Source organism: Mus musculus, chromosome 15 (assembly GCF_000001635.26).
Source record: "Mus musculus strain C57BL/6J chromosome 15, GRCm38.p6 C57BL/6J".
Lineage (NCBI taxonomy): Eukaryota > Metazoa > Chordata > Mammalia > Rodentia > Muridae > Mus > Mus musculus.
The window spans coordinates 68,974,429-68,998,592 of record NC_000081.6 but is presented as its reverse complement, the minus strand read 5'-3'; the positions used below and the strand labels follow the sequence as shown (position 1 = coordinate 68,998,592).

At 42.9% G+C, this 24,164-nt stretch overlaps 1 protein-coding gene across 3 annotated transcripts in view; it reads right to left on the bottom strand.

Annotated features, from left to right (window-relative positions):
• The window catches only part of Khdrbs3 (KH domain containing, RNA binding, signal transduction associated 3), a 173,403-nt gene that overhangs the window by 103,202 nt on the left and 46,037 nt on the right, over nt 1-24,164 (bottom strand). For all 3 annotated transcript variants that reach the window (XR_383979.4, NM_010158.2, XM_006520410.4), the window contains exon 2: nt 3,423-3,541. Coding sequence is in view for 2 of the 3 variants with exons in the window: in NM_010158.2 (NP_034288.2) it covers nt 3,423-3,541 (119 nt within the window). In the remaining variant the exon portion in view is untranslated. The remainder of the gene's footprint in view (nt 1-3,422; nt 3,542-24,164) is intronic.

Genomic DNA, 24,164 nt, shown 5'->3' with positions numbered 1-24,164 from the left:
CAAAACCTTCAAAGTCTTTGAAGAAGGAAATCGAAGATGTCAGAGGATGGAACAATCACACCTGCTCATGGCTTGGTCGGATTAGCATAGTGAAAACGCCCATCTTATGAAAGCAATCTGCACAGTTCATACAATCCCCATCAAAATGAACTGATTTTTCTAACAACCTTCAATCAGATAAAATGCTGGTGTTTTAAGAAATGCCAGCCACCCTCAGGACTAAGACTAAAGTGTCAGGTACAATGTAAAGGTCTGGCACTGGCTGCAGCAGGCATCTTGGTTGGCATAGGTACAGCAGGCATCTCTGCCCAAGTGCTTCCCAAGAGTGAGCATCCTTTTTTTTTTTTTTTAATTTTAAAACTAGTTTGTATTTGTGGAATCATAGCAATTAGACTGAAAGTTTTGACCACTCACAAGTCTAAGAGCAAGTCATATAGACTACCTTACATTTTAAAGGGCTAATATTATTTTAAGACTGGCTTAATCTGCTTATTAAGTAGCCTTCCCACATTATAAAAATGCAGTACGTTACCTGTGACAAAAGTAGGTAACAGGTATGGCAGGGAGAGTTCACAGGAATATCTGCGTTCTATCCTGACTATACACAAACATCAGAGACAGGTGTGTGCAACAGAAGCAAGAATGTGAAATTAAAAGCTCATATAAAGTTGTTCTTATAAACTTCACCAACAAATGTAAAGCAATGATGAGAGATAAAAGAATCACAGTGTTTCTCTTTGAGAAGTAAAGGGTTCCCACCTCACCGCTTGTGTTGAGTATTTCATCAGAAATATAAATAAGAAGCAAAGATCCTCATAGTCAGTGTGATTATGAAACTAAAGATCCTAACAGATCTATCAAACAATTTTGTAAAATTAGTAATATAGCAAAAGAAAGAAAAAATGGACAATAAAGAGAACAAATGGTGTGTTACAAACTCAGACAATAATCCAATTTCTGGTAGTGAATAACCATGAATATTCAGACAGGCACAGATGACATGCACCAGGAAGGTAATGAATGCTATTGAGAAGAATCTGAGCATCTCTACAGGAACGGACAGCCACCCCACACTCAGAAACGGCGAGTAAGAGCTGGGAAGCTGGCACAGTACCCAGAGCCACCAACAGACACAACCCAAGTGCAGCCAGAGCACAGCAGGTCACTGTGTAGAGATCCATGAAAGAATTCGTAAATTTATATGGAACTGCAAAAGATCCAGAATATATGAAAGTAATCCTGAAAAAAGAAGGTCAAAACTGGAGCAATTTTAAATTCATGGCTCTCCATAAAAAGCTTCAGCAAACAAGACTGGTCCTGGCATAAGATCCATAAATGCATCAATGGAACAGAACAAAGAAAATAAACCTCACTTCCTCAGCCATTTCATTCCAGCTAAAGTTGACTCTTGCCTCACTCCATCTTCTGTGGCTGCAGCATCATCCTTCAACAGAGGTAACCTATAATGAGTGGACGTTTATTGGCTAAGCATTCTGTAGGCTGAGCCATCCAAGAGCAGAGTACCAGAATTTGCAGTTTTGGGAGTTTTGTTTTGTTTTGTTTTGTTTTGTTTTGTTTTAATTAATCCACATTCCAAACCTACCCAACCATCTTTGTGTCTGCCTTCGCCCCTGCTAATTTAAAACTCTTCAAAACCAATTTGTACTCCGGAAATATTCTTGGTAGTGTGGCTTTCCACTGGAGAATGGCCACCTTACCATTTTGAGGGAATTCAATCTTCTGTTCAACATGGCTGCCAACATCCCACACAGAGAGCAAGCACACTAGTTTAGGTCACTCTCCCGCCTCGTTTTCTTTTTATTTTATTTCAGTATGTGTGTAAGTCAAATGTCCACAGGTGTTTGGGGAGTGATTAATGTCTGTTCTCTTCCTCAGTTGCTTTCCACTTAGTTTTTGAGACAGAATCTCTTAGGAAATCCATAGCTCATTATTTTGGCTGGACTAGCTGGCTTCCTGCATCCACCCAACCTGATAAAGTTACAAAGTGCCGCTATGGCAGCCTTTACATGGGGGCTGGAGACCTGAACAAGAGGCCTTATACCTAAACAACAAACACTGTACCCCCTGAGTCATTTTCCTTTTATAAGCAGCACCTGTCATCAATGTGACATCCTCCTTCATGAACTGTCTAATTCTAGCGCCTTCCAAAGGTCCCACCTCCAAATGTGATTGACAGGAAAGTTGAGGGTTGAGTTTCCTACAGAGGGATTGCTGGAGGACACATTTAACCTCTAACTTACAATTTACAAAACCCATTTGAGATTCACCACCACCGTTAATGTAAAAGCTAAAATGATAATTGAAGAAGTTCTCATAAGAAAAGGAGAATGTATTTACAATTTAGTAATGATTTTAATATTTTTTCTGAGAATGATCAAGATTTAAGTTTATTGAAGGATGATATAACATAAAACAAAATACTTAAAAAATTAGAGACTCCTCAAAGTAAGATTCTACCAAAATACACTAAGCCACAGACTGAGCTAAACATTTCCAAATGCAAGCTGGAGAAAGGACTTGTACCTAGACCATGTAAATAGTTCCTCCCAGTCAGCCATCAATATGCATGCAGCCAAGAGATAGATGGGTCAAAAAAGTTGTGACCTTTATAACAGCAGACACAAACATACAATGCTGTTACTCATCAGGAAAATGTAAGCTAACAACACAAGAAAAGATCAATACAACACAATGTGTAATAATAACAAAACCTTGACAGCAGGACACACTATAGAAGATATGTGGCACAGGCAGGCCCAATCCAAACACTTTACCTATGAACACATTACCATGTGCAACCACTTTGGGGGTGGTGGGGAAGGAAGAAAAACAACAGGAATTCTTTGAAAAAGTGAACATAGCTTAATTTCAGTAATTGGCAGTTGGCCAGACAAATGAGACGACCTGTCACAAAACGCCTTGTAATAAAACACTCATACAATGTCATGTATACCATCCAACCGAAAACCATCTAAACTAACTCTGGGACACTGGGTAATGAAGACTGCAACACAAACAAATGAACAATGGTATAAAGACAGCATTGTCTGTCTAAACCACAGACAGACACCGGAAATAAAGTTCATGGCAACGGGGGTTTCTCAAGCATCCACAAGCATACGCGCAATGTGGTTCTACGCATCTCACATAAATGATTTCAGTTCTGAACCACTCCTTTTAAATGAGGAAATCTTAGAGAAAGGCAGGCTATGCATGGCTAGTGTGATATAAATATATTTCTTATGACTCCGCAATTTATTCTGGAGACAAGCAAACGATTCAAATCACTTCATTCACCAAACGTTTTAATTAGCTTCAAGTGTGTGAAGGCCAGGGCCAGTAATGCCAGGGTGCGCTCTGCTCGTGGGCTCGGTAGCAGCAGCGCACAGCTCCCGCCTCACCTTGGGAAACTGCTTCACGGGAATCAGCACCTTCTGTCCCAGCTTCATGTTCTTGTTTATCACCACGTCAATGTACTTCTCTTCCTCCTTGCCTTCTCCCTTTTGAAACTTTTCTATTTCTGTGGAGACAAGAAGATATCATCCATGAAGCATGTGACTCAGAACTGCAGGTGTGGAGCCAGGCTAGCTCTGCTGTGGGAGGAACTCGAATGAAGACTGTTAAATTAGCATGGTGGTTTTTTTTTTTTCAAGTAATGACAGATCTATTTTACCAAGGAAATCTTCATAAATGAAAAATGCACAAAGTATGGCTTTCAAGGCAGCCCTCAGCTAATGAAGGTAAAATGGACAACCACAAATCCTCGTCATCCTCATCCTCATCATCTTCATCATCACCATCCTCATCATCACCTCCCCTGCCCTGTTCTCGTACAGTGTTACACAGCACCAGAATGCTACCTAAGTACTGCCCTTGCCTGGCGATCTACAGCTGGTACTATCGAGAACTGGCTCCAAGACACAGCAGCTGAAGAGCAGGGGGACAGGAGAGAGGTTAGAGGAGGAAAGGGAAGGGGAAATAATGTAATTATATTTTATTTTAATTTTTGTAATTTTAACAATTGTCTCTAAGTTGACTTGACAAACATAGATGACCTGCTGTCAGCAGTCCACCTCCTCACATAGCACCGTCCAGTGAAAGCTAACACACTGTCTATGGCAACGCACCCCACTTTTCCGAGATGCCAGAATGATCTCATTTTATTTTCAAGGTTCATCCATCTGAAACTCGCTGATTCTCCTTCCTTGGGGACGTAGCAGGAACAAGAAAATTAATCCCTCCTGGCTTGGCCCTCACAGAGCACGTAAAAAGACAACTCTATTACTGTAAGTAGAAAAAAAACAGAGGTAGCATCTCTCACCAGAGCCCCAGTTTCTCTACTGTAAAGCCTACTTCCATGAACATCTACTGCCTGCCACCTGCAAGTTTCAGAACCTGGACATCGAATGCAGTTTTACTCAGTTTTTGTACTGTCAACAGTACTTGGTAGTGTACTAGAGGCACAGTCAGGTGCGTTCACAAGCAGACACTATGGACTTTCTCCCCAGCAAGTACAAGGCACAAGGTCCAGAGACAAGAACTGTCGGTCACATCAGATGGGGACCTGCATACATCACCGCTCTTGTTTAATGTGCGAGCATGTGCGAGAGGCAAGTGCAGTACATGGGTGTGCAGGTCTTGCTTTAACTCCATCTCGACAGATCACTAGGCACCTGGCTGACAGTGGAGGTCTGATAGTGTCAAGAAATACTTCAACAGAAACTAGACTGGTGGGGGAGGAAAAGAGAGAAAGGGAAGACTCATTCAGGCATTTTCCACAATTAAATCCAAAGTTGGAAAATTTCAGGATCAATGGCATAATGAAAGTGTGATAAATTAATTATTTTGACTCTTCAATAAAAATCACTGAGCCCTTGGGTGACCCAGAGGAAGGGTATATGGAAACCTATTGTACAACCCAATTAAAATGTAATTGGAGGAACGAATAGAACAGGTAACCTGTGACTGAGGAGGGTGACATAGTGGGGATCAATGGTGTAGTATAAAAGAGGTGGGGTGAAGAGAAGATGGGTTAACCGAGACTAAGGGTGTATGAAAAAGCTTTATGGAAATCTACTAGAAGGTAGGACATTTTCAAAATATGCTTGCTTGCTTGCTTGCTTGCTTGCTTGCTTGCTTGCTTTTTAAGTAGTAATTCAATCCAGAAAACATAATTAAACAAAAACTGCAGTGCCAGACATAGGACATCTCCCCAGAGCTATCCAAAACAACACAGGCTGCACTATTGCTCTTTGCACCCACTGTAACCACAAAGTATAAAACCCAGCTGCTGAAGACACCACCCATGTTGGTCAAAGGACATAAAGAAATCAATTGAAACCCTATGAAGACACTTCCTCCCTACTGGCTAGCTCTCATTAGGCTGCTGGGAGATAAAAGACATCAGTGGTCTTACCCAGCAATGAACCTTGCAGGATGCAGTACCAACAGGCCAGGAAGATATGTCACTTGTGCAGAAGGGGTGTGACTGTCACAGAATAGTCATCTGCTCTCTGGCTTCTTCTGTGAACAGGGGGAAACTTTATGCCAGGTAGGGCATCATAATCCTTGTCTTTATGCCAGGTAGGGCATCATGATCCTTGTCTAAAGGGAGGATTCGTGAGAGGACCATCACACATCTTAGGGTAGAACCTGCTGTGATTTTTCTAAATGGCCATGCTTCAGACTTCCCTCTAAATAGGCCCAGGCAGCTCTCAGCCTCAATCAGAAAGCCTTCTTTTTGAATTGGGCAGCACAGTATTGACATAGGAGACTGAGTATTCAGCCCAAAAATAGGCCTTGTTTATGAAACACCACCCCCAAGTCTCCATGACTCTGGGAAGAGGAGGCAGAAAGCCTGGGAGAAGCTGGCTCAGGAGAAGGTACTATGAAATGAAGAAGCTGGCCCAGGAGAAGGTGCTGTGAAATACAGTCCCCTGGACATGACACGGCTACTGCACTCATGAGCTGGCAGCAGCTGCAGTTACTATACAAAGGAAGCCAGAGTTCAAGATGAACGAGGGAGGAGCTCACATGGCCTCCTTCCTAATGGAGAAGCCAGCAGCAGTTTATAGAAGCTGGGGAAGGGAGCCTCATTCCTGGGGTTGTGGCCTCTGGTAGGCTGAGCACTCCAGGGGATGTCCCATACCCATGCACTTATGGGCAACATTAATTTGACTTCATGAATTAATTTAAAGAGAAAGAAAGGTCATAGAGTTGGGAGGGACATGTTGAGAACCTGGGGAAACTAGAGGAAGGTATGATCATAATAGTATGTCTGATTAAAGATCTCAAAGAAAACATTAAAAGAAATAAAACAGCAATAAGTCACAAGTCAGCTGCTTCACTGAATATTACTATTTTAGAAGTAATCTTTGACACAGAAGTTAACAAATGAGGTAAACTAAAATTTCCTTTAAAACGATTAGATTTCCCCCTGTTTCCTTCAAATGTTTGTAAGTAGTATGCATGTATGCATGCATGCATGTATGCTTCTGCGTGAGTATGATTACAGGTGTGGGCAGGCATACATACTCACTCATGTGTTTAAGGTAAGTTCGTACAGGAAATCATCATTAATAGTCTCTTGCCCTCCCTGACTTATTTGTTGAAGCAAGGTGTTTCAATCAAACCCAGAACTCACTGATATTGCTAGTCTTGTTTACCCAGGCTGCTCTGGGATCCCATCTCTGCCGCTGTGGCTGGAACTAACATGGGCTCCTACACCTACCTAGCATTTACACACGTATCTGGAGATCTGAACTCTGGCCCTCACATTTTCAAGGCAATCACTTTACTGAACGATCTCATCTCTGCAGGCCAACATCTACAGATTTTATTATATGTATACTGGGTGATTGTGAGTCGTCTGATGTTTTCAAGGGCTCCTGTAAAATACGATGAGTGTGTGTGTGTGTGTGTGTGAGTGTGTGTGTTGCAACTATAACAGACAACCTCTAAACTCAACTATCTTATTATTTATGTTTTACACTCACTGTGGTCATGCACACATGATCTCCCTACAGTAAATAAGAAAATGGTAGCCAAAGTAACTTGCTGGCGCGGAGGGGCAGTGAGTAGCTTTTGATTTTATTTTTTAATTATACAACTATTGTTATTAATTAAAGTATAAAATTTAAGTTTTGGAAAACGGTTTTAAGTTAGAACAATTTTTTATAAATAAATTCTGGCCACACAGAAGTTTTACACATTGGCTCGAAGCGTAAAAGCTGAGCTCTCTTAAGTCACAGCTCACTTGGTCCTTTCCTGACCTTTTTCACGGAAACTGTGATGGGCCATTCACCTGCAGTGTATCTCAGTTAAATACAGGCTGAAAACTACATGCATAATCCTTTGAACTACAGTCACCTGAAGTCTACTTAGTTCAGAGATATACTATGCACCAGGAGAGAACCTAGAGAGCGAGACAAAGAGACAAATGTAATATGATGCACTAAATGCCACATAACAGGGTTAGTTAACAGCTTTGGAATATGCAAGATTACTTATAAAGCTGGGAAATCCAAGCCCAATACTTAAAACATTTGGGAGAGGGACTAGAGTCAAATGAATGTGGATTTCTAAGCAAGGGGAGGAGGCCCTAAAAACACTACTGCAGGATGGCTTGTCCACACAGTGAGAATCCTAAGGATGGACAGATAAAAGTGAGGAGGTGGGTCCCTTTGTTCTGTGCAAAGGGGGAAGGAGGGCAAAAGCGCGCCAAGGCAGGCCAGGTCTTCGTGTCCAGGTGGAATGGTGACAGTTCAGTAACAGACAGGGAGTTGCACAAAGAATCAGCTGAGGCAGCAGAAGCATCCCAAAGAAGAGAGGATTGGGCAGTGCATAGAAAGTGGAAAGCAGGGGGCTGGTGAGATGGCTCAGTGGGTAAGAACACCCGACTGCTCTTCCAAAGGTCCAGAGTTCAAATCCCAGCAACCACATGGTGGCTCACAACCATCCGTAACGAGATCTGACTCCCTCGCCTGGAGTGTCTGAAGACAGCTACAATGTACTTACATATAATAAATAAATAAATCTTTAAAAAAAAAAAAAAGAAAGTGGAAAGCATACAGGTTGAGCAATGCAGTAAAAAATAAAGACATAGGAAGAGGATAGCTAATTCTTGGAACGAGTGGCAAATGGGAGCTGATTCTGGTTCATGTAAGAGTGGACAGAGGACTGAGGAGAGAGCTGCCAATGAGGTGCACACACGTTCAGAGAAGCATGGAATCTAATGCTGGATGTTCTGTTGAAATCACCACAGAGGGATACCTTCACCCTCTGCCTCCCCTCCATTCTGCTCTGTGGGGTACCACCAAGACCACTCACCCAGTCAGCCTCCTTCCTATACCTCACACATTGGAGGACTGTGTCTAGCCTTGTTTCCTGTAATCAAACTCCATGCACTGTGTCAAGCAGAAATTCCACTCTCTGTAAGACAACCTTCAAGTCCCTGCACACTGTTCTCTAATGACTCCTCAGACGTCACATTGTATTTGAAGTCTGTCTTAGCCCACAGACTATTTCCCAGGACTGCCTCGTGCCTACTCTTTCGAGTGCCTTGCAGGTGACTCGCAGAGAATGGGGACAACACTGACTCAACATCCAAGCATCACCTGTGCCTGTGACTGCCTGGGCATCTTGCTCTCACTCCGTCCCCAAATCTCAGAGGGGTATTAGTCACAATCTGCCATGATTTCAGAACTCAGAAATGCAGGTCCCCCCTAATATGTATCAACAAAGGTCATTCAGATGCTTCTAATGAGGGAGGAATCAACCCAATGAATCTTGTCCTGTGTGTGTGTGTGTGTGTGTGTGTGTGTGTGTGTGTGTGTGTGTGTGTTTTAGAAAGGGGGGGGGATGTTGGGTTAGAGATTGTTGTTACAAGATAGGATGGGAAATCAAGTATTAAGGAGGCCATGAGTTCCTGGGCTGAGTGCATTCAGAACTTATACTTTCACATGAAAGCCATTATCTTGAAGCTCTCATACTGCAACTTGGCCTTCCTGGAGCTTCTTTCTTGTTAAGTAACTGACCTTCAAAATGGGACTCCAGAAAGAAACAGATAAATTAGAGTCATCTGAACAGTTTAATAAAGGCTTAGCCACAAAAGCAGGAGAGATGACTCAGTGTTTAAGGGCACTTGCTGTTCTTGCAGGGGACCTGGGTTGGGTTTCCAGCTCCCGCATGGTGGCTCACATCCATTCATTATCTCAAGTTCAGAGGGAACCCTCACCCTCTCCAGGCATCTGTGGGGCATCCGGGATGCACTCAGAGCACTTAGACACATACACACACAAAAAAGAACACATAAACTCAAACTAAATCTTTAAAAAAAAATCCCACAAAGGTATGGATGATCATAGCCCTAAAAATTAATTTAATAAAGGAATCGGGAGTTTAAAAGGAAGAGGAATGGGGATGCAAGGAAAGAGAAAGGTCAGGATTAAGACTTGGAACTTAGGGAGACAGGAAGGGTGGCAGGGTAGGGGAGATGGGAAGAGGTACTATGGGAGAAGCACTAGAGAAGAGCTTCCACAGAGACAGGGAGAACAACAGGGAAATCACACACTCAGATGTCCTCCTCCCTACTCCCCATCTTACACTAGTAGCAGAAAGCATATGGTTATGAGCATGAAAATACCCCAGAGGACATAACCACCTTTGAGGCACAGAGTGACAGAAAAGGTGGAATGCAGCAGACATGTAAGAAAGGACTCTGGAAAGAGTCTGATGGCTCCTAACATAGCTCCATTTGAGCTCAGTACACACCGTGCCACATAGCAAAGGCAAGGTGAAACCATGAAGTAGGGAGAAACCCATTTGCGCAATGGCAATTTGATTATTATGACTTTGGGGACAATGGTTCATCATGCATGTGGCTGTGGGTTCTCTTTCCATTCTAGAGATTTTCATCTCCTACCCCATTTTCCAGAGCAGACTACCCATGCTCAGAGAGCCTGCCTAACGTAGGCTAATGAGGGGGGTCAGGATTCCAGTGCACTTGATTAACATAGGAGGCAAAGCCTTTTCTTCTCCTCTTTAAAGAACACACGTGGGCTTTATCTGCTGAAGCATTCCACCTGTGAGTGTGCAGGTCAGCCCTGTGAAGCACACTCTCACTCTTACACAACACATCAACTTTTCTTCCCCTGGCAAAGGGGAAACACTACACCTGTCCGACAACAGTTCCCTGTAGGCCCTGTTCTCTACTGTCTCACTTGTGTGAACACACAAGAGCATCCTGTTGCGATTTGTGTGTGCCATACACTACAATGTCCTCCATGTTCACCCTTGATGTAATGTGCCGTATGTCCCTCTGGCTTGTTTCTGCCATATCTCAAGAGCCACAGGCCCCTAGACCTTAGCAGACCTCAGGCTGTTGAAGAAGCATCATGGAGTCAGCATGCTGACTATAATACCTGCCAATACAGAAAGAAAGGCTAAGTCAATGGATCCAGGAAAGTCCCTCAGTGTAAAAGGCCCTAAACGTTCTAACCCTGCCCTTTGGCTTCTGGAAAACTACAATGGAACAACCAGGATGCACTTCTTATAAGTAAAAGACAGAGCGGTGAGGCTCTGGGCTTCAAGATTTAGGGAAGTTCCCCATACAGCCAAGAGCCAGCAATACTCATGCTCTATTCGGATTTACAAGTATCTATGTGTTCTCTAGTGTACTTACCTCACAACGTCAGCGACTGTCAACAACTAACAATTTCTGTCTCCTTTGAAATGAGATTTAACAGTGTTCTCAGAGCTGTAACCTCCAAGTGTCCCCAGGCCCTGTGAATATAGACACATCTGTTCTTCCTCCTTTCCTCTGCTGCAATAAGGCTTCCTCTGTGACAAGTGCTGTTTCCCTGTCAGGAGAATCTTGGAATGACAGTCACGACGGTGACTGCCTGTGAGGTTTCAAAGTGGAGCTAAAGGAATTCTGTGTACCATCAAGAATTGATCAACGCCCAAACCCAAATGAAAAGGCAAAGAAAGATTCCTCTACTGGCAAAGTACCCTATAGAATTAAGTGAAGACAAGGAATTCAACAGAAGCAGCCATGGCACTAAAACAGGCAGGGGCAGGGCCACACAAACACAGTCACACCAAAACACAAAGGCACGTCAAAGGTGCGGGTGATTCACTCAGAAAGGACTTGCTGCTCTGCGTGCTTCACCCACAACATAACGGAACAATTTGGCCATTTTAAGGAAAAGCAAAACTCAATCCTGTGGCTCAGCACCCACAGTGGAAGGAGTGATGGCAAACAGGAATCATCTCTGAGCCCCAGACTCCCTGAACCCAATGCTGAGTGCTAAATTCACACCTAGGGATTGATGAACTGTGGCGGCTCTTCTTGGTTGTCAACTGGACCTTGACAAAATACCTAAGAGTTTTTTGTTCACCTTTCTCCATTCCTACTGTTAACCTTTCCCATCTTTCCCCCAAAGTGACCTTTTACAAGGGTAACTAACTCGGTAAAGGCAGCAATCAACTTGCTGGGGACAACTGGACCCTGGTGTGGGTTTAACATTGAACACTGTTAAATCTCATTTTAAAGGAGACAGAAATTGTTAGTTGTTGACAGTAGCTGACGTTGTGAGGTAAGTACACTAGAGAACACATAGATACTCGTAAATCTGAATAGAACATGTGTATTGCTGGTTCTTGGTGTGCAGATTCTGGTGACCTGGTGACAGGTGGACTACACTGGACCAGTTTTTTCCACAGAAAGTCCAACACTTAGTTCTCACTGGAGAAGACACTTATTCTGGTTATGGATTTGCCTTTCCTGCACTCAGTGCTTCTGCCCAAATGATTGTAGACTTACAGGATGACTTAACTACCGTCATGGTATCGCACACAGTATTGCTTGTCACCAAGGAACTCACTGCACAGCCAGAGAAGTGCAACAGTGAGCCTACTATCGTAGAATCCACTGGCATTTCTATGGTGCTCACCATCCTGAAACAGCTGGTGAAACAGAAAGATGGAATGGTCTTTTAAAGACACAGTTATGGGTCGCCATCTTGGTCCGGGACCCGCCGAACTTAGGAAATTAGTCTGAACAGGTGAGAGGGTGCGCCAGAGAACCTGACAGCCTCTGGAACAGGCAGAAGCACAGAGGGGCTGAGGCAGCACCCTGTGTGGGCCGGGGACAGCCGGCCACCTTCCGGACCGGAGGACAGGTGCCCACCCGGCAGGGGAGGCGGCCTAAGCCACAGCAGCAGCGGTCGCCATCTTGGTCCGGGACCCGCCGAACTTAGGAAATTAGTCTGAACAGGTGAGAGGGTGCGCCAGAGAACCTGACAGCTTCTGGAACAGGCAGAAGCACAGAGGCGCTGAGGCAGCACCCTGTGTGGGCCGGGGACAGCCAGCCACCGTCCGGACCGGAGGACAGGTGCCCGCCCAGCTGGGGAGGCGGCCTAAGCCACAGCAGCAGCGGTCGCCATCTTGGTCCGGGACCCGCCGAACTTAGGAAATTAGTCTGAACAGGTGAGAGGGTGCGCCAGAGAACCTGACAGCTTCTGGAACAGGCAGAAGCACAGAGGCGCTGAGGCAGCACCCTGTGTGGGCCGGGGACAGCCGGCCACCTTCCGGACCGGAGGACAGGTGCCCACCCGGCTGGGGAGGCGGCCTAAGCCACAGCAGCAGCGGTCGCCATCTTGGTCCCGGGACTCCAAGGAACTTAGGAATTTAGTCTGCTTAGGTGAGAGTCTGTACCACCTGGGAACTGCCAAAGCAACACAGTGTCTGAGAAAGGTCCTGTTTTGGGCCTTCTTCTTCGGCCAGGAGGAGGTCCAAATACAAGATATCTGCGCACCTTCCCTGTAAGAGAGCTTGCCAGCAGAGAGTGCTCTGAGCACTGAAACTCAGAGGAGAGAATCTGTCTCCCAGGTCTGCTGATAGACGGTAACAGAATCACCAGAAGAACAATCTCTAAACAGAGTCAACTATAACTACTAACTCCAGAGATTACCAGATGGCGAAAGGTAAACGGAGGAATCTTACTAACAGGAACCAAGACCACTCACCATCACCAGAACCCAGCACACCCACTTCGCCCAGTCCAGGGAACCCCAACACACCTGAGAACCTAGACCTAGATTTAAAAGCATATCTCATGATGATGGTAGAGGACATCAAGAAGGACTTTAATAAATCACTTAAAGAAATACAGGAGAACACTGCTAAAGAGTTACAAGTCCTTAAAGAAAAACAGGAAAACACAATCAAACAGGTAGAAGTCCTTACAGAAAAAGAGGAAAAAACATACAAACAGGTGATGGAAATGAACAAAACCATACTAGACCTAAAAAGGGAAGTAGACACAATAAAGAAAACTCAAAGCGAGGCAACACTAGAGATAGAAACCCTAGGAAAGAAATCTGGAACCATAGATTTGAGCATCAGCAACAGAATACAAGAGATGGAAGAGAGAATCTCAGGTGCAGAAGATTCCATAGAGAACATCGGCACAACAATCAAAGAAAATGGAAAATGCAAAAAGATCCTAACTCAAAATATCCAGGAAATCCAGGACACAATAAGAAGACCAAACGTACGGATAATAGGAGTGGATGAGAATGAAGATTTTCAACTCAAAGGTCCAGCAAACATCTTCAACAAAATTATTGAAGAAAACTTCCCAAATCTAAAGAATGAGATGCATATGAACATACAAGAAGCCTACAGAACTCCAAATAGACTGGACCAGAAAAGAAATTCCTCCCGACACATAATAATCAGAACATCAAATGCACTAAATAAAGATAGAATACTAAAAGCAGTAAGGGAAAAAGGTCAAGTAACATATAAAGGCAAGCCTATCAGAATTACACCAGATTTTTCACCAGAGACTATGAAAGCCAGAAGAGCCTGGACAGATGTTATACAGACACTAAGAGAACACAAACTGCAGCCCAGGCTACTATACCCAGCCAAACTCTCAATTATCATAGAGGGAGAAACCAAAGTATTCCACGACAAAACCAAATTCACGCATTATCTCTCCACGAATCCAGCCCTTCAAAGGATAATAACAGAAAAAAACCAATACAAGAACGGGAACAACGCCCTAGAAAAAACAAGAAGGTAATCCCTCAACAAACCTAAAAGAAGACAGCCACAAGAACAGAATGCCACCTTTAACAACTAAAATAACAGGAAGCAACAATTACTTTTCCTTAATATCTCTTAACATCAATGGTCTCAACTCGCCAATAAAAAGACATAGACTAACAAACTGGCTACACAAACAAGACCCAACATTTTGCTGCTTACAGGAAACTCATCTCAGAGAAAAAGATAGACACTACCTCAGAATGAAAGGCTGGAAAACAATTTTCCAAGCAAATGGTATGAAGAAACAAGCAGGAGTAGCCATCCTAATATCTGATAAGATTGACTTCCAACCCAAAGTCATCAAAAAAGACAAGGAGGGACACTTCATTCTCATCAAAGGTAAAATCCTCCAAGAGGAACTCTCAATTCTGAATATCTATGCTCCAAATACAAGAGCAGCCACATTCACTAAAGAAACTTTAGTAAAGCTCAAAGCACACATTGCGCCTCACACAATAATAGTGGGAGACTTCAACACACCACTTTCACCAATGGACAGATCATGGAAACAGAAACTAAACAGGGACACACTGAAACTAACAGAAGTGATGAAACAAATGGATCTGACAGATATCTACAGAACATTTTACCCTAAAACAAAAGGATATACCTTCTTCTCAGCACCTCATGGTACCTTCTCCAAAATTGACCACATAATAGGTCACAAATCAGGCCTCAACAGATTCAAAAATATTGAAATTGTCCCATGTATCCTATCAGATCACCATGCACTAAGGCTGATCTTCAATAACAAAATAAATAACAGAAAGCCAACATTCACATGGAAACTGAACAACACTCTTCTCAATGATACCTTGGTCAAGGAAGGAATAAAGAAAGAAATTAAAGACTTTTTAGAGTTTAATGAAAATGAAGCCACAACGTACCCAAACCTTTGGGACACAATGAAAGCATTTCTAAGAGGGAAACTCATAGCTATGAGTGCCTTCAAGAAAAAACGGGAGAGAGCACATACTAGCAGCTTGACAACACATCTAAAAGCTCTAGAAAAAAAGGAAGCAAATTCACCCAAGAGGAGTAGACGGCAGGAAATAATCAAACTCAGGGGTGAAATCAACCAAGTGGAAACAAGAAGAACTATTCAAAGAATTAACCAAACGAGGAGTTGGTTCTTTGAGAAAATCAACAAGATAGATAAACCCTTAGCTAGACTCACTAAAGGGCACAGGGACAAAATCCTAATTAACAAAATCAGAAATGAAAAGGGAGACATAACAACAGATCCTGAAGAAATCCAAAACACCATCAGATCCTTCTACAAAAGGCTATACTCAACAAAACTGGAAAACCTGGACGAAATGGACAAATTTCTGGACAGATACCAGGTACCAAAGTTGAATCAGGATCAAGTTGACCTTCTAAACAGTCCCATATCCCCTAAAGAAATAGAAGCAGTTATTAATAGTCTCCCAGCCAAAAAAAGCCCAGGACCAGACGGGTTTAGTGCAGAGTTCTATCAGACCTTCAAAGAAGATCTAACTCCAGTTCTGCACAAACTTTTTCACAAGATAGAAGTAGAAGGTATTCTACCCAACTCATTTTATGAAGCCACTATTACTCTGATACCTAAACCACAGAAAGATCCAACAAAGATAGAGAACTTCAGACCAATTTCTCTTATGAACATCGATGCAAAAATCCTTAATAAAATTCTCGCTAACCGCATCCAAGAACACATTAAAGCAATCATCCATCCTGACCAAGTAGGTTTTATTCCAGGGATGCAGGGATGGTTTAATATACGAAAATCCATCAATGTAATCCATTATATAAACAAACTCAAAGACAAAAACCACATGATCATCTCGTTAGATGCAGAAAAAGCATTTGACAAGATCCAACACCCATTCATGATAAAAGTTCTGGAAAGATCAGGAATTCAAGGCCAATACCTAAACATGATAAAAGCAATCTACAGCAAACCAGTAGCCAACATCAAAGTAAATGGAGAGAAGCTGGAAGCAATCCCACTAAAATCAGGGACTAGACAAGGCTGCCCACTTTCTCCCTACCTTTTCAACATAGTACTTGAAGTATTAGCCAGAGCAATTCGACAACAAAAGGAGATCAAGGGGATACAAATTGGAAAAGAGGAAGTCAAAATATCACTTTTTGCAGATGATATGATAGTATATATAAGTGACCCTAAAAATTCCAACAGAGAACTCCTAAACCTGATAAACAGCTTCGGTGAAGTAGCTGGATATAAAATTAACTCAAACAAGTCAATGGCCTTTCTCTACACAAAGAATAAACAGGCTGAGAAAGAAATTAGGGAAACAACACCCTTCTCAATAGCCACAAATAATATAAAATATCTCGGCGTGACTCTAACGAAGGAAGTGAAAGATCTGTATGATAAAAACTTCAAGTCCCTGAAGAAAGAAATTAAAGAAGATCTCAGAAGATGGAAAGATCTCCCATGCTCATGGATTGGCAGGACCAACATTGTAAAAATGGCTATCTTGCCAAAAGCAATCTACAGATTCAATGCAATCCCCATTAAAATTCCAACTCAATTCTTCAACGAATTAGAAGGAGCAATTTGCAAATTCATCTGGAATAACAAAAAACCGAGGATAGTAAAAACTCTTCTCAAGGATAAAAGAACCTCTGGTGGAATCACCATGCCTGACCTAAAGCTTTACTACAGAGCAATTGTGATAAAAACTGCATGGTACTGGTATAGAGACAGACAAGTGGACCAATGGAATAGAATTGAAGACCCAGAAATGAACCCACACACCTATGGTCACTTGATCTTCGACAAGGGAGCCAAAACCATCCAGTGGAAGAAAGACAGCATTTTCAACAATTGGTGCTGGCACAACTGGTTGTTATCATGTAGAAGAATGCGAATCGATCCATACTTATCTCCTTGTACTAAGGTCAAATCTAAGTGGATCAAGGAACTTCACATAAAACCAGAGACACTGAAACTTATAGAGGAGAAAGTGGGGAAAAGCCTTGAAGATATGGGCACAGGGGAAAAATTCCTGAACAGAACAGCAATGGCTTGTGCTGTAAGATCGAGAATTGACAAATGGGACCTAATGAAACTCCAAAGTTTCTGCAAGGCAAAAGACACTGTCTATAAGACAAAAAGACCACCAACAGACTGGGAAAGGATCTTTACCTATCCTAAATCAGATAGGGGACTAATATCCAACATATATAAAGAACTCAAGAAGGTGGACCTCAGAAAATCAAATAACCCCCTTAAAAAATGGGGCTCAGAACTGAACAAAGAATTCTCACCTGAGGAATACTGAATGGCAGAGAAGCACCTGAAAAAATGTTCAACATCCTTAATCATCAGGGAAATGCAAATCAAAACAACCCTGAGATTCCACCTCACACCAGTGAGAATGGCTAAGATCAAAAATTCAGGTGACAGCAGATGCTGGCGAGGATGTGGAGAAAGAGGAACACTCCTCCATTGTTGGTGGGATTGCAGGCTTGTACAACCACTCTGGAAATCAGTCTGGCGGTTCCTCAGAAAATTGGACATAGTACTACCGGAGGATCCAGCAATACCTCTCCTGGGCATATATCCAGAAGAAGCCCCAACTGGTAAGAAGGACACATGCTCCACTATGTTCATAGCAGCCTTATTTAGAATAGCCAGAAACTGGAAAGAACCCAGATGCCCCTCAACAGAGGAATGGATACAGAAAATGTGGTACATCTACACAATGGAGTACTACTCAGCTATTAAAAAGAATGAATTTATGAAATTCCTAGCCAAATGGATGGACCTGGAGAGCATCATCCTGAGTGAGGTAACACAATCACAAAGGAACTCACACAATATGTACTCACTGATAAGTGGATACTAGCCCAAAACCTAGGATACCCACAATATAAGATACAATTTCCTAAACACATGAAACTCAAGAAAAATGAAGACTGAAGTGTGGACACTATGCCCCTCCTTAGAAGTGGGAACAAAACACCCATGGAAGGAGTTACAGAAACAAAGTTTGGAGCTGAGATGAAAGGATGGACCATGTAGAGACTGCCATATCCAGGGATCCACCCCATAATCAGCATCCAAACGCTGACACCATTGCATATACTAGCAAGACTTTATCGAAAGGACCCAGATGTAGCTGTCTCTTGTGAGACTATGCCGGGGCCTAGCAAACACAGAAGTGGATGCTCACAGTCAGCTAATGGATGGATCACAGGGCTCCCAATGGAGGAGCTAGAGAAAGTATCCAAGGAGCTAAAGGGATCTTCAACCCTATAGGTGGAACATTATGAACTAACCAGTACCCCTGAGCTCTTGACTCTAGCTGCATATGTATCAAAAGATGGCCTAGTCGGCCATCACTGGAAAGAGAGGCCCATTGGACACGCAGACTTTGTGTGCCCCGGTACAGGGGAACGCCAGGGCCAAAGGGGGGGAGTGGGTGGGTAGGGGAGTGGGGGTGGGTGGGTAAGGGGGACTTTTGGTATAGCATTGGAAATGTAAATGAGCTAAATACCTAATAAAAAATGGAAAAAAAAAAAAAAAAGACACAGTTATGGCTCTAATTAGGTGGCAGCAACCTGAAGGGCTGGGTCAGGGTTCTCCAGATGATGGTATATGGTATGCTATACTTTCTCTCATGCCTAGGATCCATGGATCATGAATCAAGGGGTGAAAAAGGAAAGAGTTCCACTCACTCTCTCACCCCTAGGAGCCCACTAGGAGAATGTTTATGTACTGTTCCATCCGCCCTATTTCTGCTGGCCTAGAAGGTTTGGTTCCACAGGAAGTGGCACTCCTGTCAGGAGTCACAGCGAACTGGAAGCTGGAATATCCTCCTGGTCACTCTGGCATTCTCACGTCCCTAAGTCAACAGGCTAAGAAAGGAATAACAGGGTTAGGAAGGATGATAGATCCAGACTCCCAAGGGGAAATTGAATGGCTTCTCCACAACAGGGATAAGAGCAATTATGTCTAGAGTGCAGGAGCTCCTTTAGGGCATCTCTATGTCCTGTGATTAAAGTCAATGGGAAACTACAACAGCCTAAACCAGGCAGCATAACAAAGGGCAGAGACCCATCAGGAAGGAAGGTATAGGTCACTCCTCCAGGATAAGAACCAAGACCTGCTGATGTGCTTGCTAATGGTGGAGGAAATACAGAATGGATAGTACAGGAAAGTGGCTATCAATACCAGCTAAGCCATGTGACCAGTTACATAAATGAAGATAACTGATGAGTGTGTCATAAGTTTTTAAAATTGTGTTTGCAGAGATATTTGTGTTCCCTTGGTTTCTTTATTATAGTATGTAACATCAATCAAGAGAATATTGTTTCTGTATTTTAAGTTTTGAGATCTCAAAGAATATATCTCAAGAAACATTGCTACCTATTGTAAAATGTATAATATGTTTGAGGTTGTACCTTGTATAAGGGATATTTATGTTTTATAATTATGACCTAGTTATAAATTAAATGAATGTGTTTGTATGTGGGATAGTTGTATCATGTCAGGCATATTATGACCTGGTTATTGTTTTTTTGGTAATTAAACATACTATAAAGAGACATAAATGTGTGTCAAGTTGACATGAGGTGGACTGGTGGCTATTCTTGGTTGTCAACTTGACTGCATCTGGAATGAACTAAAACCTGGGGGCTGGGCACAGCTGTGACGGTGTTTGTAGTTCTTTGTTTTTTGTTTTTCTTAATTAAATGATTGAAAGTAGGAAGAGCACGTTTAATCTAGATCTTCTGAGGTGGGAAGATTTGCCTTTAACACAACTGAGGTAGAAAGATCCACCTTTAACCAGGGCCGCACCTTGAGCTAGCAGCCTACATAAAGGACATGGAAGAAGGAAGCGTGTGCAGTTTGCCTGCTTGCTCTGGATCTCACTGTAAAGTCCATTGCTTCACTGATATTCAAGCGCTCTTCTCTTGGATTTCAGAATATACCGAAGACCAGTTTAGACCTCCAGCTTTGAGGACTGATCAACATGTATGGGATATATATGGGATTTGTTATATATGGAATTATACTAGATTCATTCTATAAGTTCTGTTCCTCTAGAGAACCCTGATGAATATACAAACTCTCCAAAATAAAACTGAAACACAGTCCCTCAAAAGAGCTCAGGAAATTATTCAGCAGCACACTTGCCGTTGCTGCCACAGGATCACTACCCCTGTGTTGCTGACTAACCATCAAGAAAGGGAAGAAAAATAAGAGATCAGAGCATCTATCCTACAGGGTCAACATGTCATTGTTGAGTGACAAAACACTTCAAAAGTTATGACAGTAACGTGGCACAGGCAACTTCAACCTAAGTGGTTCACATTTGCCAAATAAAGTGGCCCCTGAGACAGGAAGTTCTTGAAGAATAGCATTTTTTTTCTCTAGTTTAACTTTATAGTTCTTGAACAACACAAAAAAACACAGCTCTGTACCCAACTCTTATGTTAAAACATTCCCGATCCCAGGTCTGTGGACAATGTGTCACTGCACTCCGTGGTCACAGTCTTCTACTCCACCCAGAAATGGTGCCAATGGAAGACAGACAACTCTGTTCCTTTACCTTTTCAGTGTTCCAGCCCCTAGGACAGTGTGATGGTTTGTATATGCTTAGACAAGAGAGTGGCACTCCTAGAAAGTGTGGCCTTGTTAGAGTAGGCGTGGCCTTGTTGAAGGAATGTGTCACTGTGGGTGAGCTTTAAGACCCTCATCCCAGCTACCTGCAAGCCATTCTTCCCGTTTGCCTTTGGACTAAGATCTAGAACTCTCAGCTCTTCCGGTACCATGCCTGCCTGGATGCTGCCATGCTCCTGTCTTGATGATAATAGACTGAACCGCTGAACCTGTAACCCAGTCCCAAATAGAATTGTCCTTATAAGTGTTGCCTTGGTCCTGGTCGCTCATCACCGTAGTAAAACACAAGCTAAAACACAAAGGAAGGGTTCCATGCATGGTTTCTACATGGCTGAACAGATTTTAAAATAGATGGGAATGAGCTAAGCTAAGCACGTGTATGCGGAGGTGGTAGCCCCTGATGAAATGTTCTTCTAAATGTCACGACTTAGTTTTTAAAAGGTATTGTGTTACGAATTCCAAGACCTATGAGAGAACAATATAGATTAGCCAGCACCACAAAGAGCGGGAGTGAAAGTGACTGGGCCTTTTGCACATCAGCCTACACAAAGAAGAACAGTGTGAAACACAGTCTTTCCAATCACTCCAACCAATGCTTTTAACCAAAACGTTAGTCAAAAAACCTAAACCAAAATGAGGAACTCAAGTAAGGAGAATAAAGTGTGTGTCTGACATTCAGAGAGCCAGTTTAAAGTAAATGTACAATGCAGGTGGGATTTAAGAGTGATTTTAAAAGACCCATAGGCAGCATCCCCACCCATCAGAAATCCTATTTGGCAGATTGCTAACAATGCTCTTGCACCTGCAGCTCTGAAAAGAAAAATTTAACTTCCATATCCATAAATGTTTTCACTACAAATAATTTTAATTAAGTAATTCAGGCTTAAAGGAACACCTCTTGCATCCAAACCAGGCTTGAATATGCTAAAACCTGCCTAATGTCCATTGCCTCATTCAGCTCATAATCTTGCAAACAGTGTTCCATAATAAGAAAGAGATGACATGGCAGAGTAGACACTTGCCACTGCCCCAGTAAGAAGGCACAAGCTCACCATAAACACACATAAATACACCATGAATAGAGAAAACAACACGTTGTAAGTACTCTTGGAAACACACTAATATTCACAAGTCGGAACAAATATTTTTTGGAGAAAATACATAAGATGAAAACCTACACATAAGGAAATGACAGTCACATTCGTCTAAGGGAAAAAAACGAATGAAATTATTAATTGTGCATCTTACGGGTAATTAAGAAGGCCAAGTACTGCTACTGGGCACTAAAATGCATTCATAGATTACTTCTCAGGCAGGCAATCCCCGAGACAATGCCACAAGATAGGGAGAATCAGGAGTGCAAAGGAGAAAGTGCTTAAGGTACCCTGACATTCCAGACCTGCTGGCCTGTCTGACTCCTAACCTCTCACTCCTTCCTGTCGGTATTACTGTTCAGGAGTGATTTTTACTGGGCGTACAAAAGAAAGGTACTTTGGATTATGATTACATTTGGGGACACTCACCATGGCATTATGAGGCAAGGGAGGAGAGACTGAGACCAAAACATCAAGATTAGTGTATGAAAGTAGCCAGGTAGCCACAGCCTTGGCTTCATCTGAGAAACAGAGCAAAACAGGGCAGGGCTTATTGGGTCTCCTAACCAGTATTTTTGAAGTCCTTCCTTCAGCTCACTAAAGAATCCCCATTCTGTGTGCTCTGGCTGGCATGAAATGCCACATAGGGCCCAGGATGGCCGTGAACTCACAGCTGCCTTTCTCTGCCCCTGCAGTGGCATGGGGACTAAGAGTGTCACCTCACTCTGCTTCTCCTTTTTTAATAAGTTGTCTCTGCTTGTACTGCCAGCCAGCCATGTGCCCTGGGGCAATTCTTTGTCTTAGGGACAAGAGAAGCCTGGCACTGAGGGCTCTCTGAATACGGATCCCAGGCCAGGCACTGCCAATCTTTCTCTCTGTGACACTCTGGGATTCCTAGCTGCTTCTCTGACCACCAGACCCAACTTAAAAGGCATGTTTTCCCTCCATCTCCTTCTTCCTGGCCAAAGGTGGGATTTTCAACTTGTCTGTCGTGGGTGTGACTACAGCCCAACCCTGAACGTTAATGAATCTTCTCTTGGGCTTCCCAGGTGATTTTAAAATTCTTCCAAAGCTATAACCCTAATTCCACCAGCATCCCAACTATTAATAAACGATTCGCATATAAGCAACTGTTTACATTATCTAGCTTGTGATTTATTTATTCCATTAGAAGATGAACAACAACAACAATGAGCCATTGTTACTTAAGATGGTGCTACCTCCCTGTGCTCCTACAGGAGAAAGGAGAAGCTGAGCACTGAGAGCACCATCACTGGAAAAGGACACACACACACACACACACACACACACACACACACACACTGCTCCAATGGGAGAGCCAACAAATGCCATTAGGAACCTGCCCAAGCCAATCAAACACCTTCTGTGCTTCCTCAAACACACCCACACTGGCAAGCTCAGCTCTGGGTTCCTGCAGCCTAAAGGCCTCGGTGTCTGTGGATACTGAATGAGCTGGGCTGTAGTCCCTGAGTCATATACACGACACAGTTTGTGTGTTTTCGTATTCATCTGCTCTTGGACAGTTGACCCCAAATCTTGTCTACTGTGTGTAGAGCCAGGAGAAACATCAAGGTCGACATCTCTTCTGCTGACTGCCTGCACTTCCCAGGTATAGATGTGGGGCGCAATGACAGCCCTAGTTTTAGTTCAGATCTCTATACCCTTTTCAGTCACATTTCCCCCAAGAGTGTGAACGGTTTCCTCACCACTGCCAACACTTGTCTTTGCATTGTTTGTATTGTCTCCTTAATGTCTTCTTAATTATATAGTTATTTGTGCACTCGCTAGCGCGTGCGTGTGCGCGCGCGCGCACACACACACACATTATAGTAAAGAAAAATGCAAAAATATACTTATTCACTGCACCAATGAAATCTAAGTTTCCTTCAGAAGTTACCATGTGTTGGCCCTCAAACCCTAACTCATTAATAAAAATGATTGTTGCAATTTTGAAACAATAATGGCTAAACAGTAAAGACAGATGAGGTGGACCCTAACATTAGTAGAAGGAATCTAACAAGGTCAGCAATTATTACTCTAGACAATACAGGTTTTCTTTTCGTCTTTTCTTTTACAAACTGCTCAAAACAGAAGCTATTCCTTCCCTTCTCTTCAAACAAACAGCAGAGCTTAAGTTTGCCTATAGGATTGTCTGAATCAAAATTCTGTTTCACAAAATACCACCCTGCAAATATGATGGTTTTGAGACAAAACAAAATCTTCCAAGCAGTAACCAAACAAAATCGACTGAGTTTATTGGCCAGGCAAAA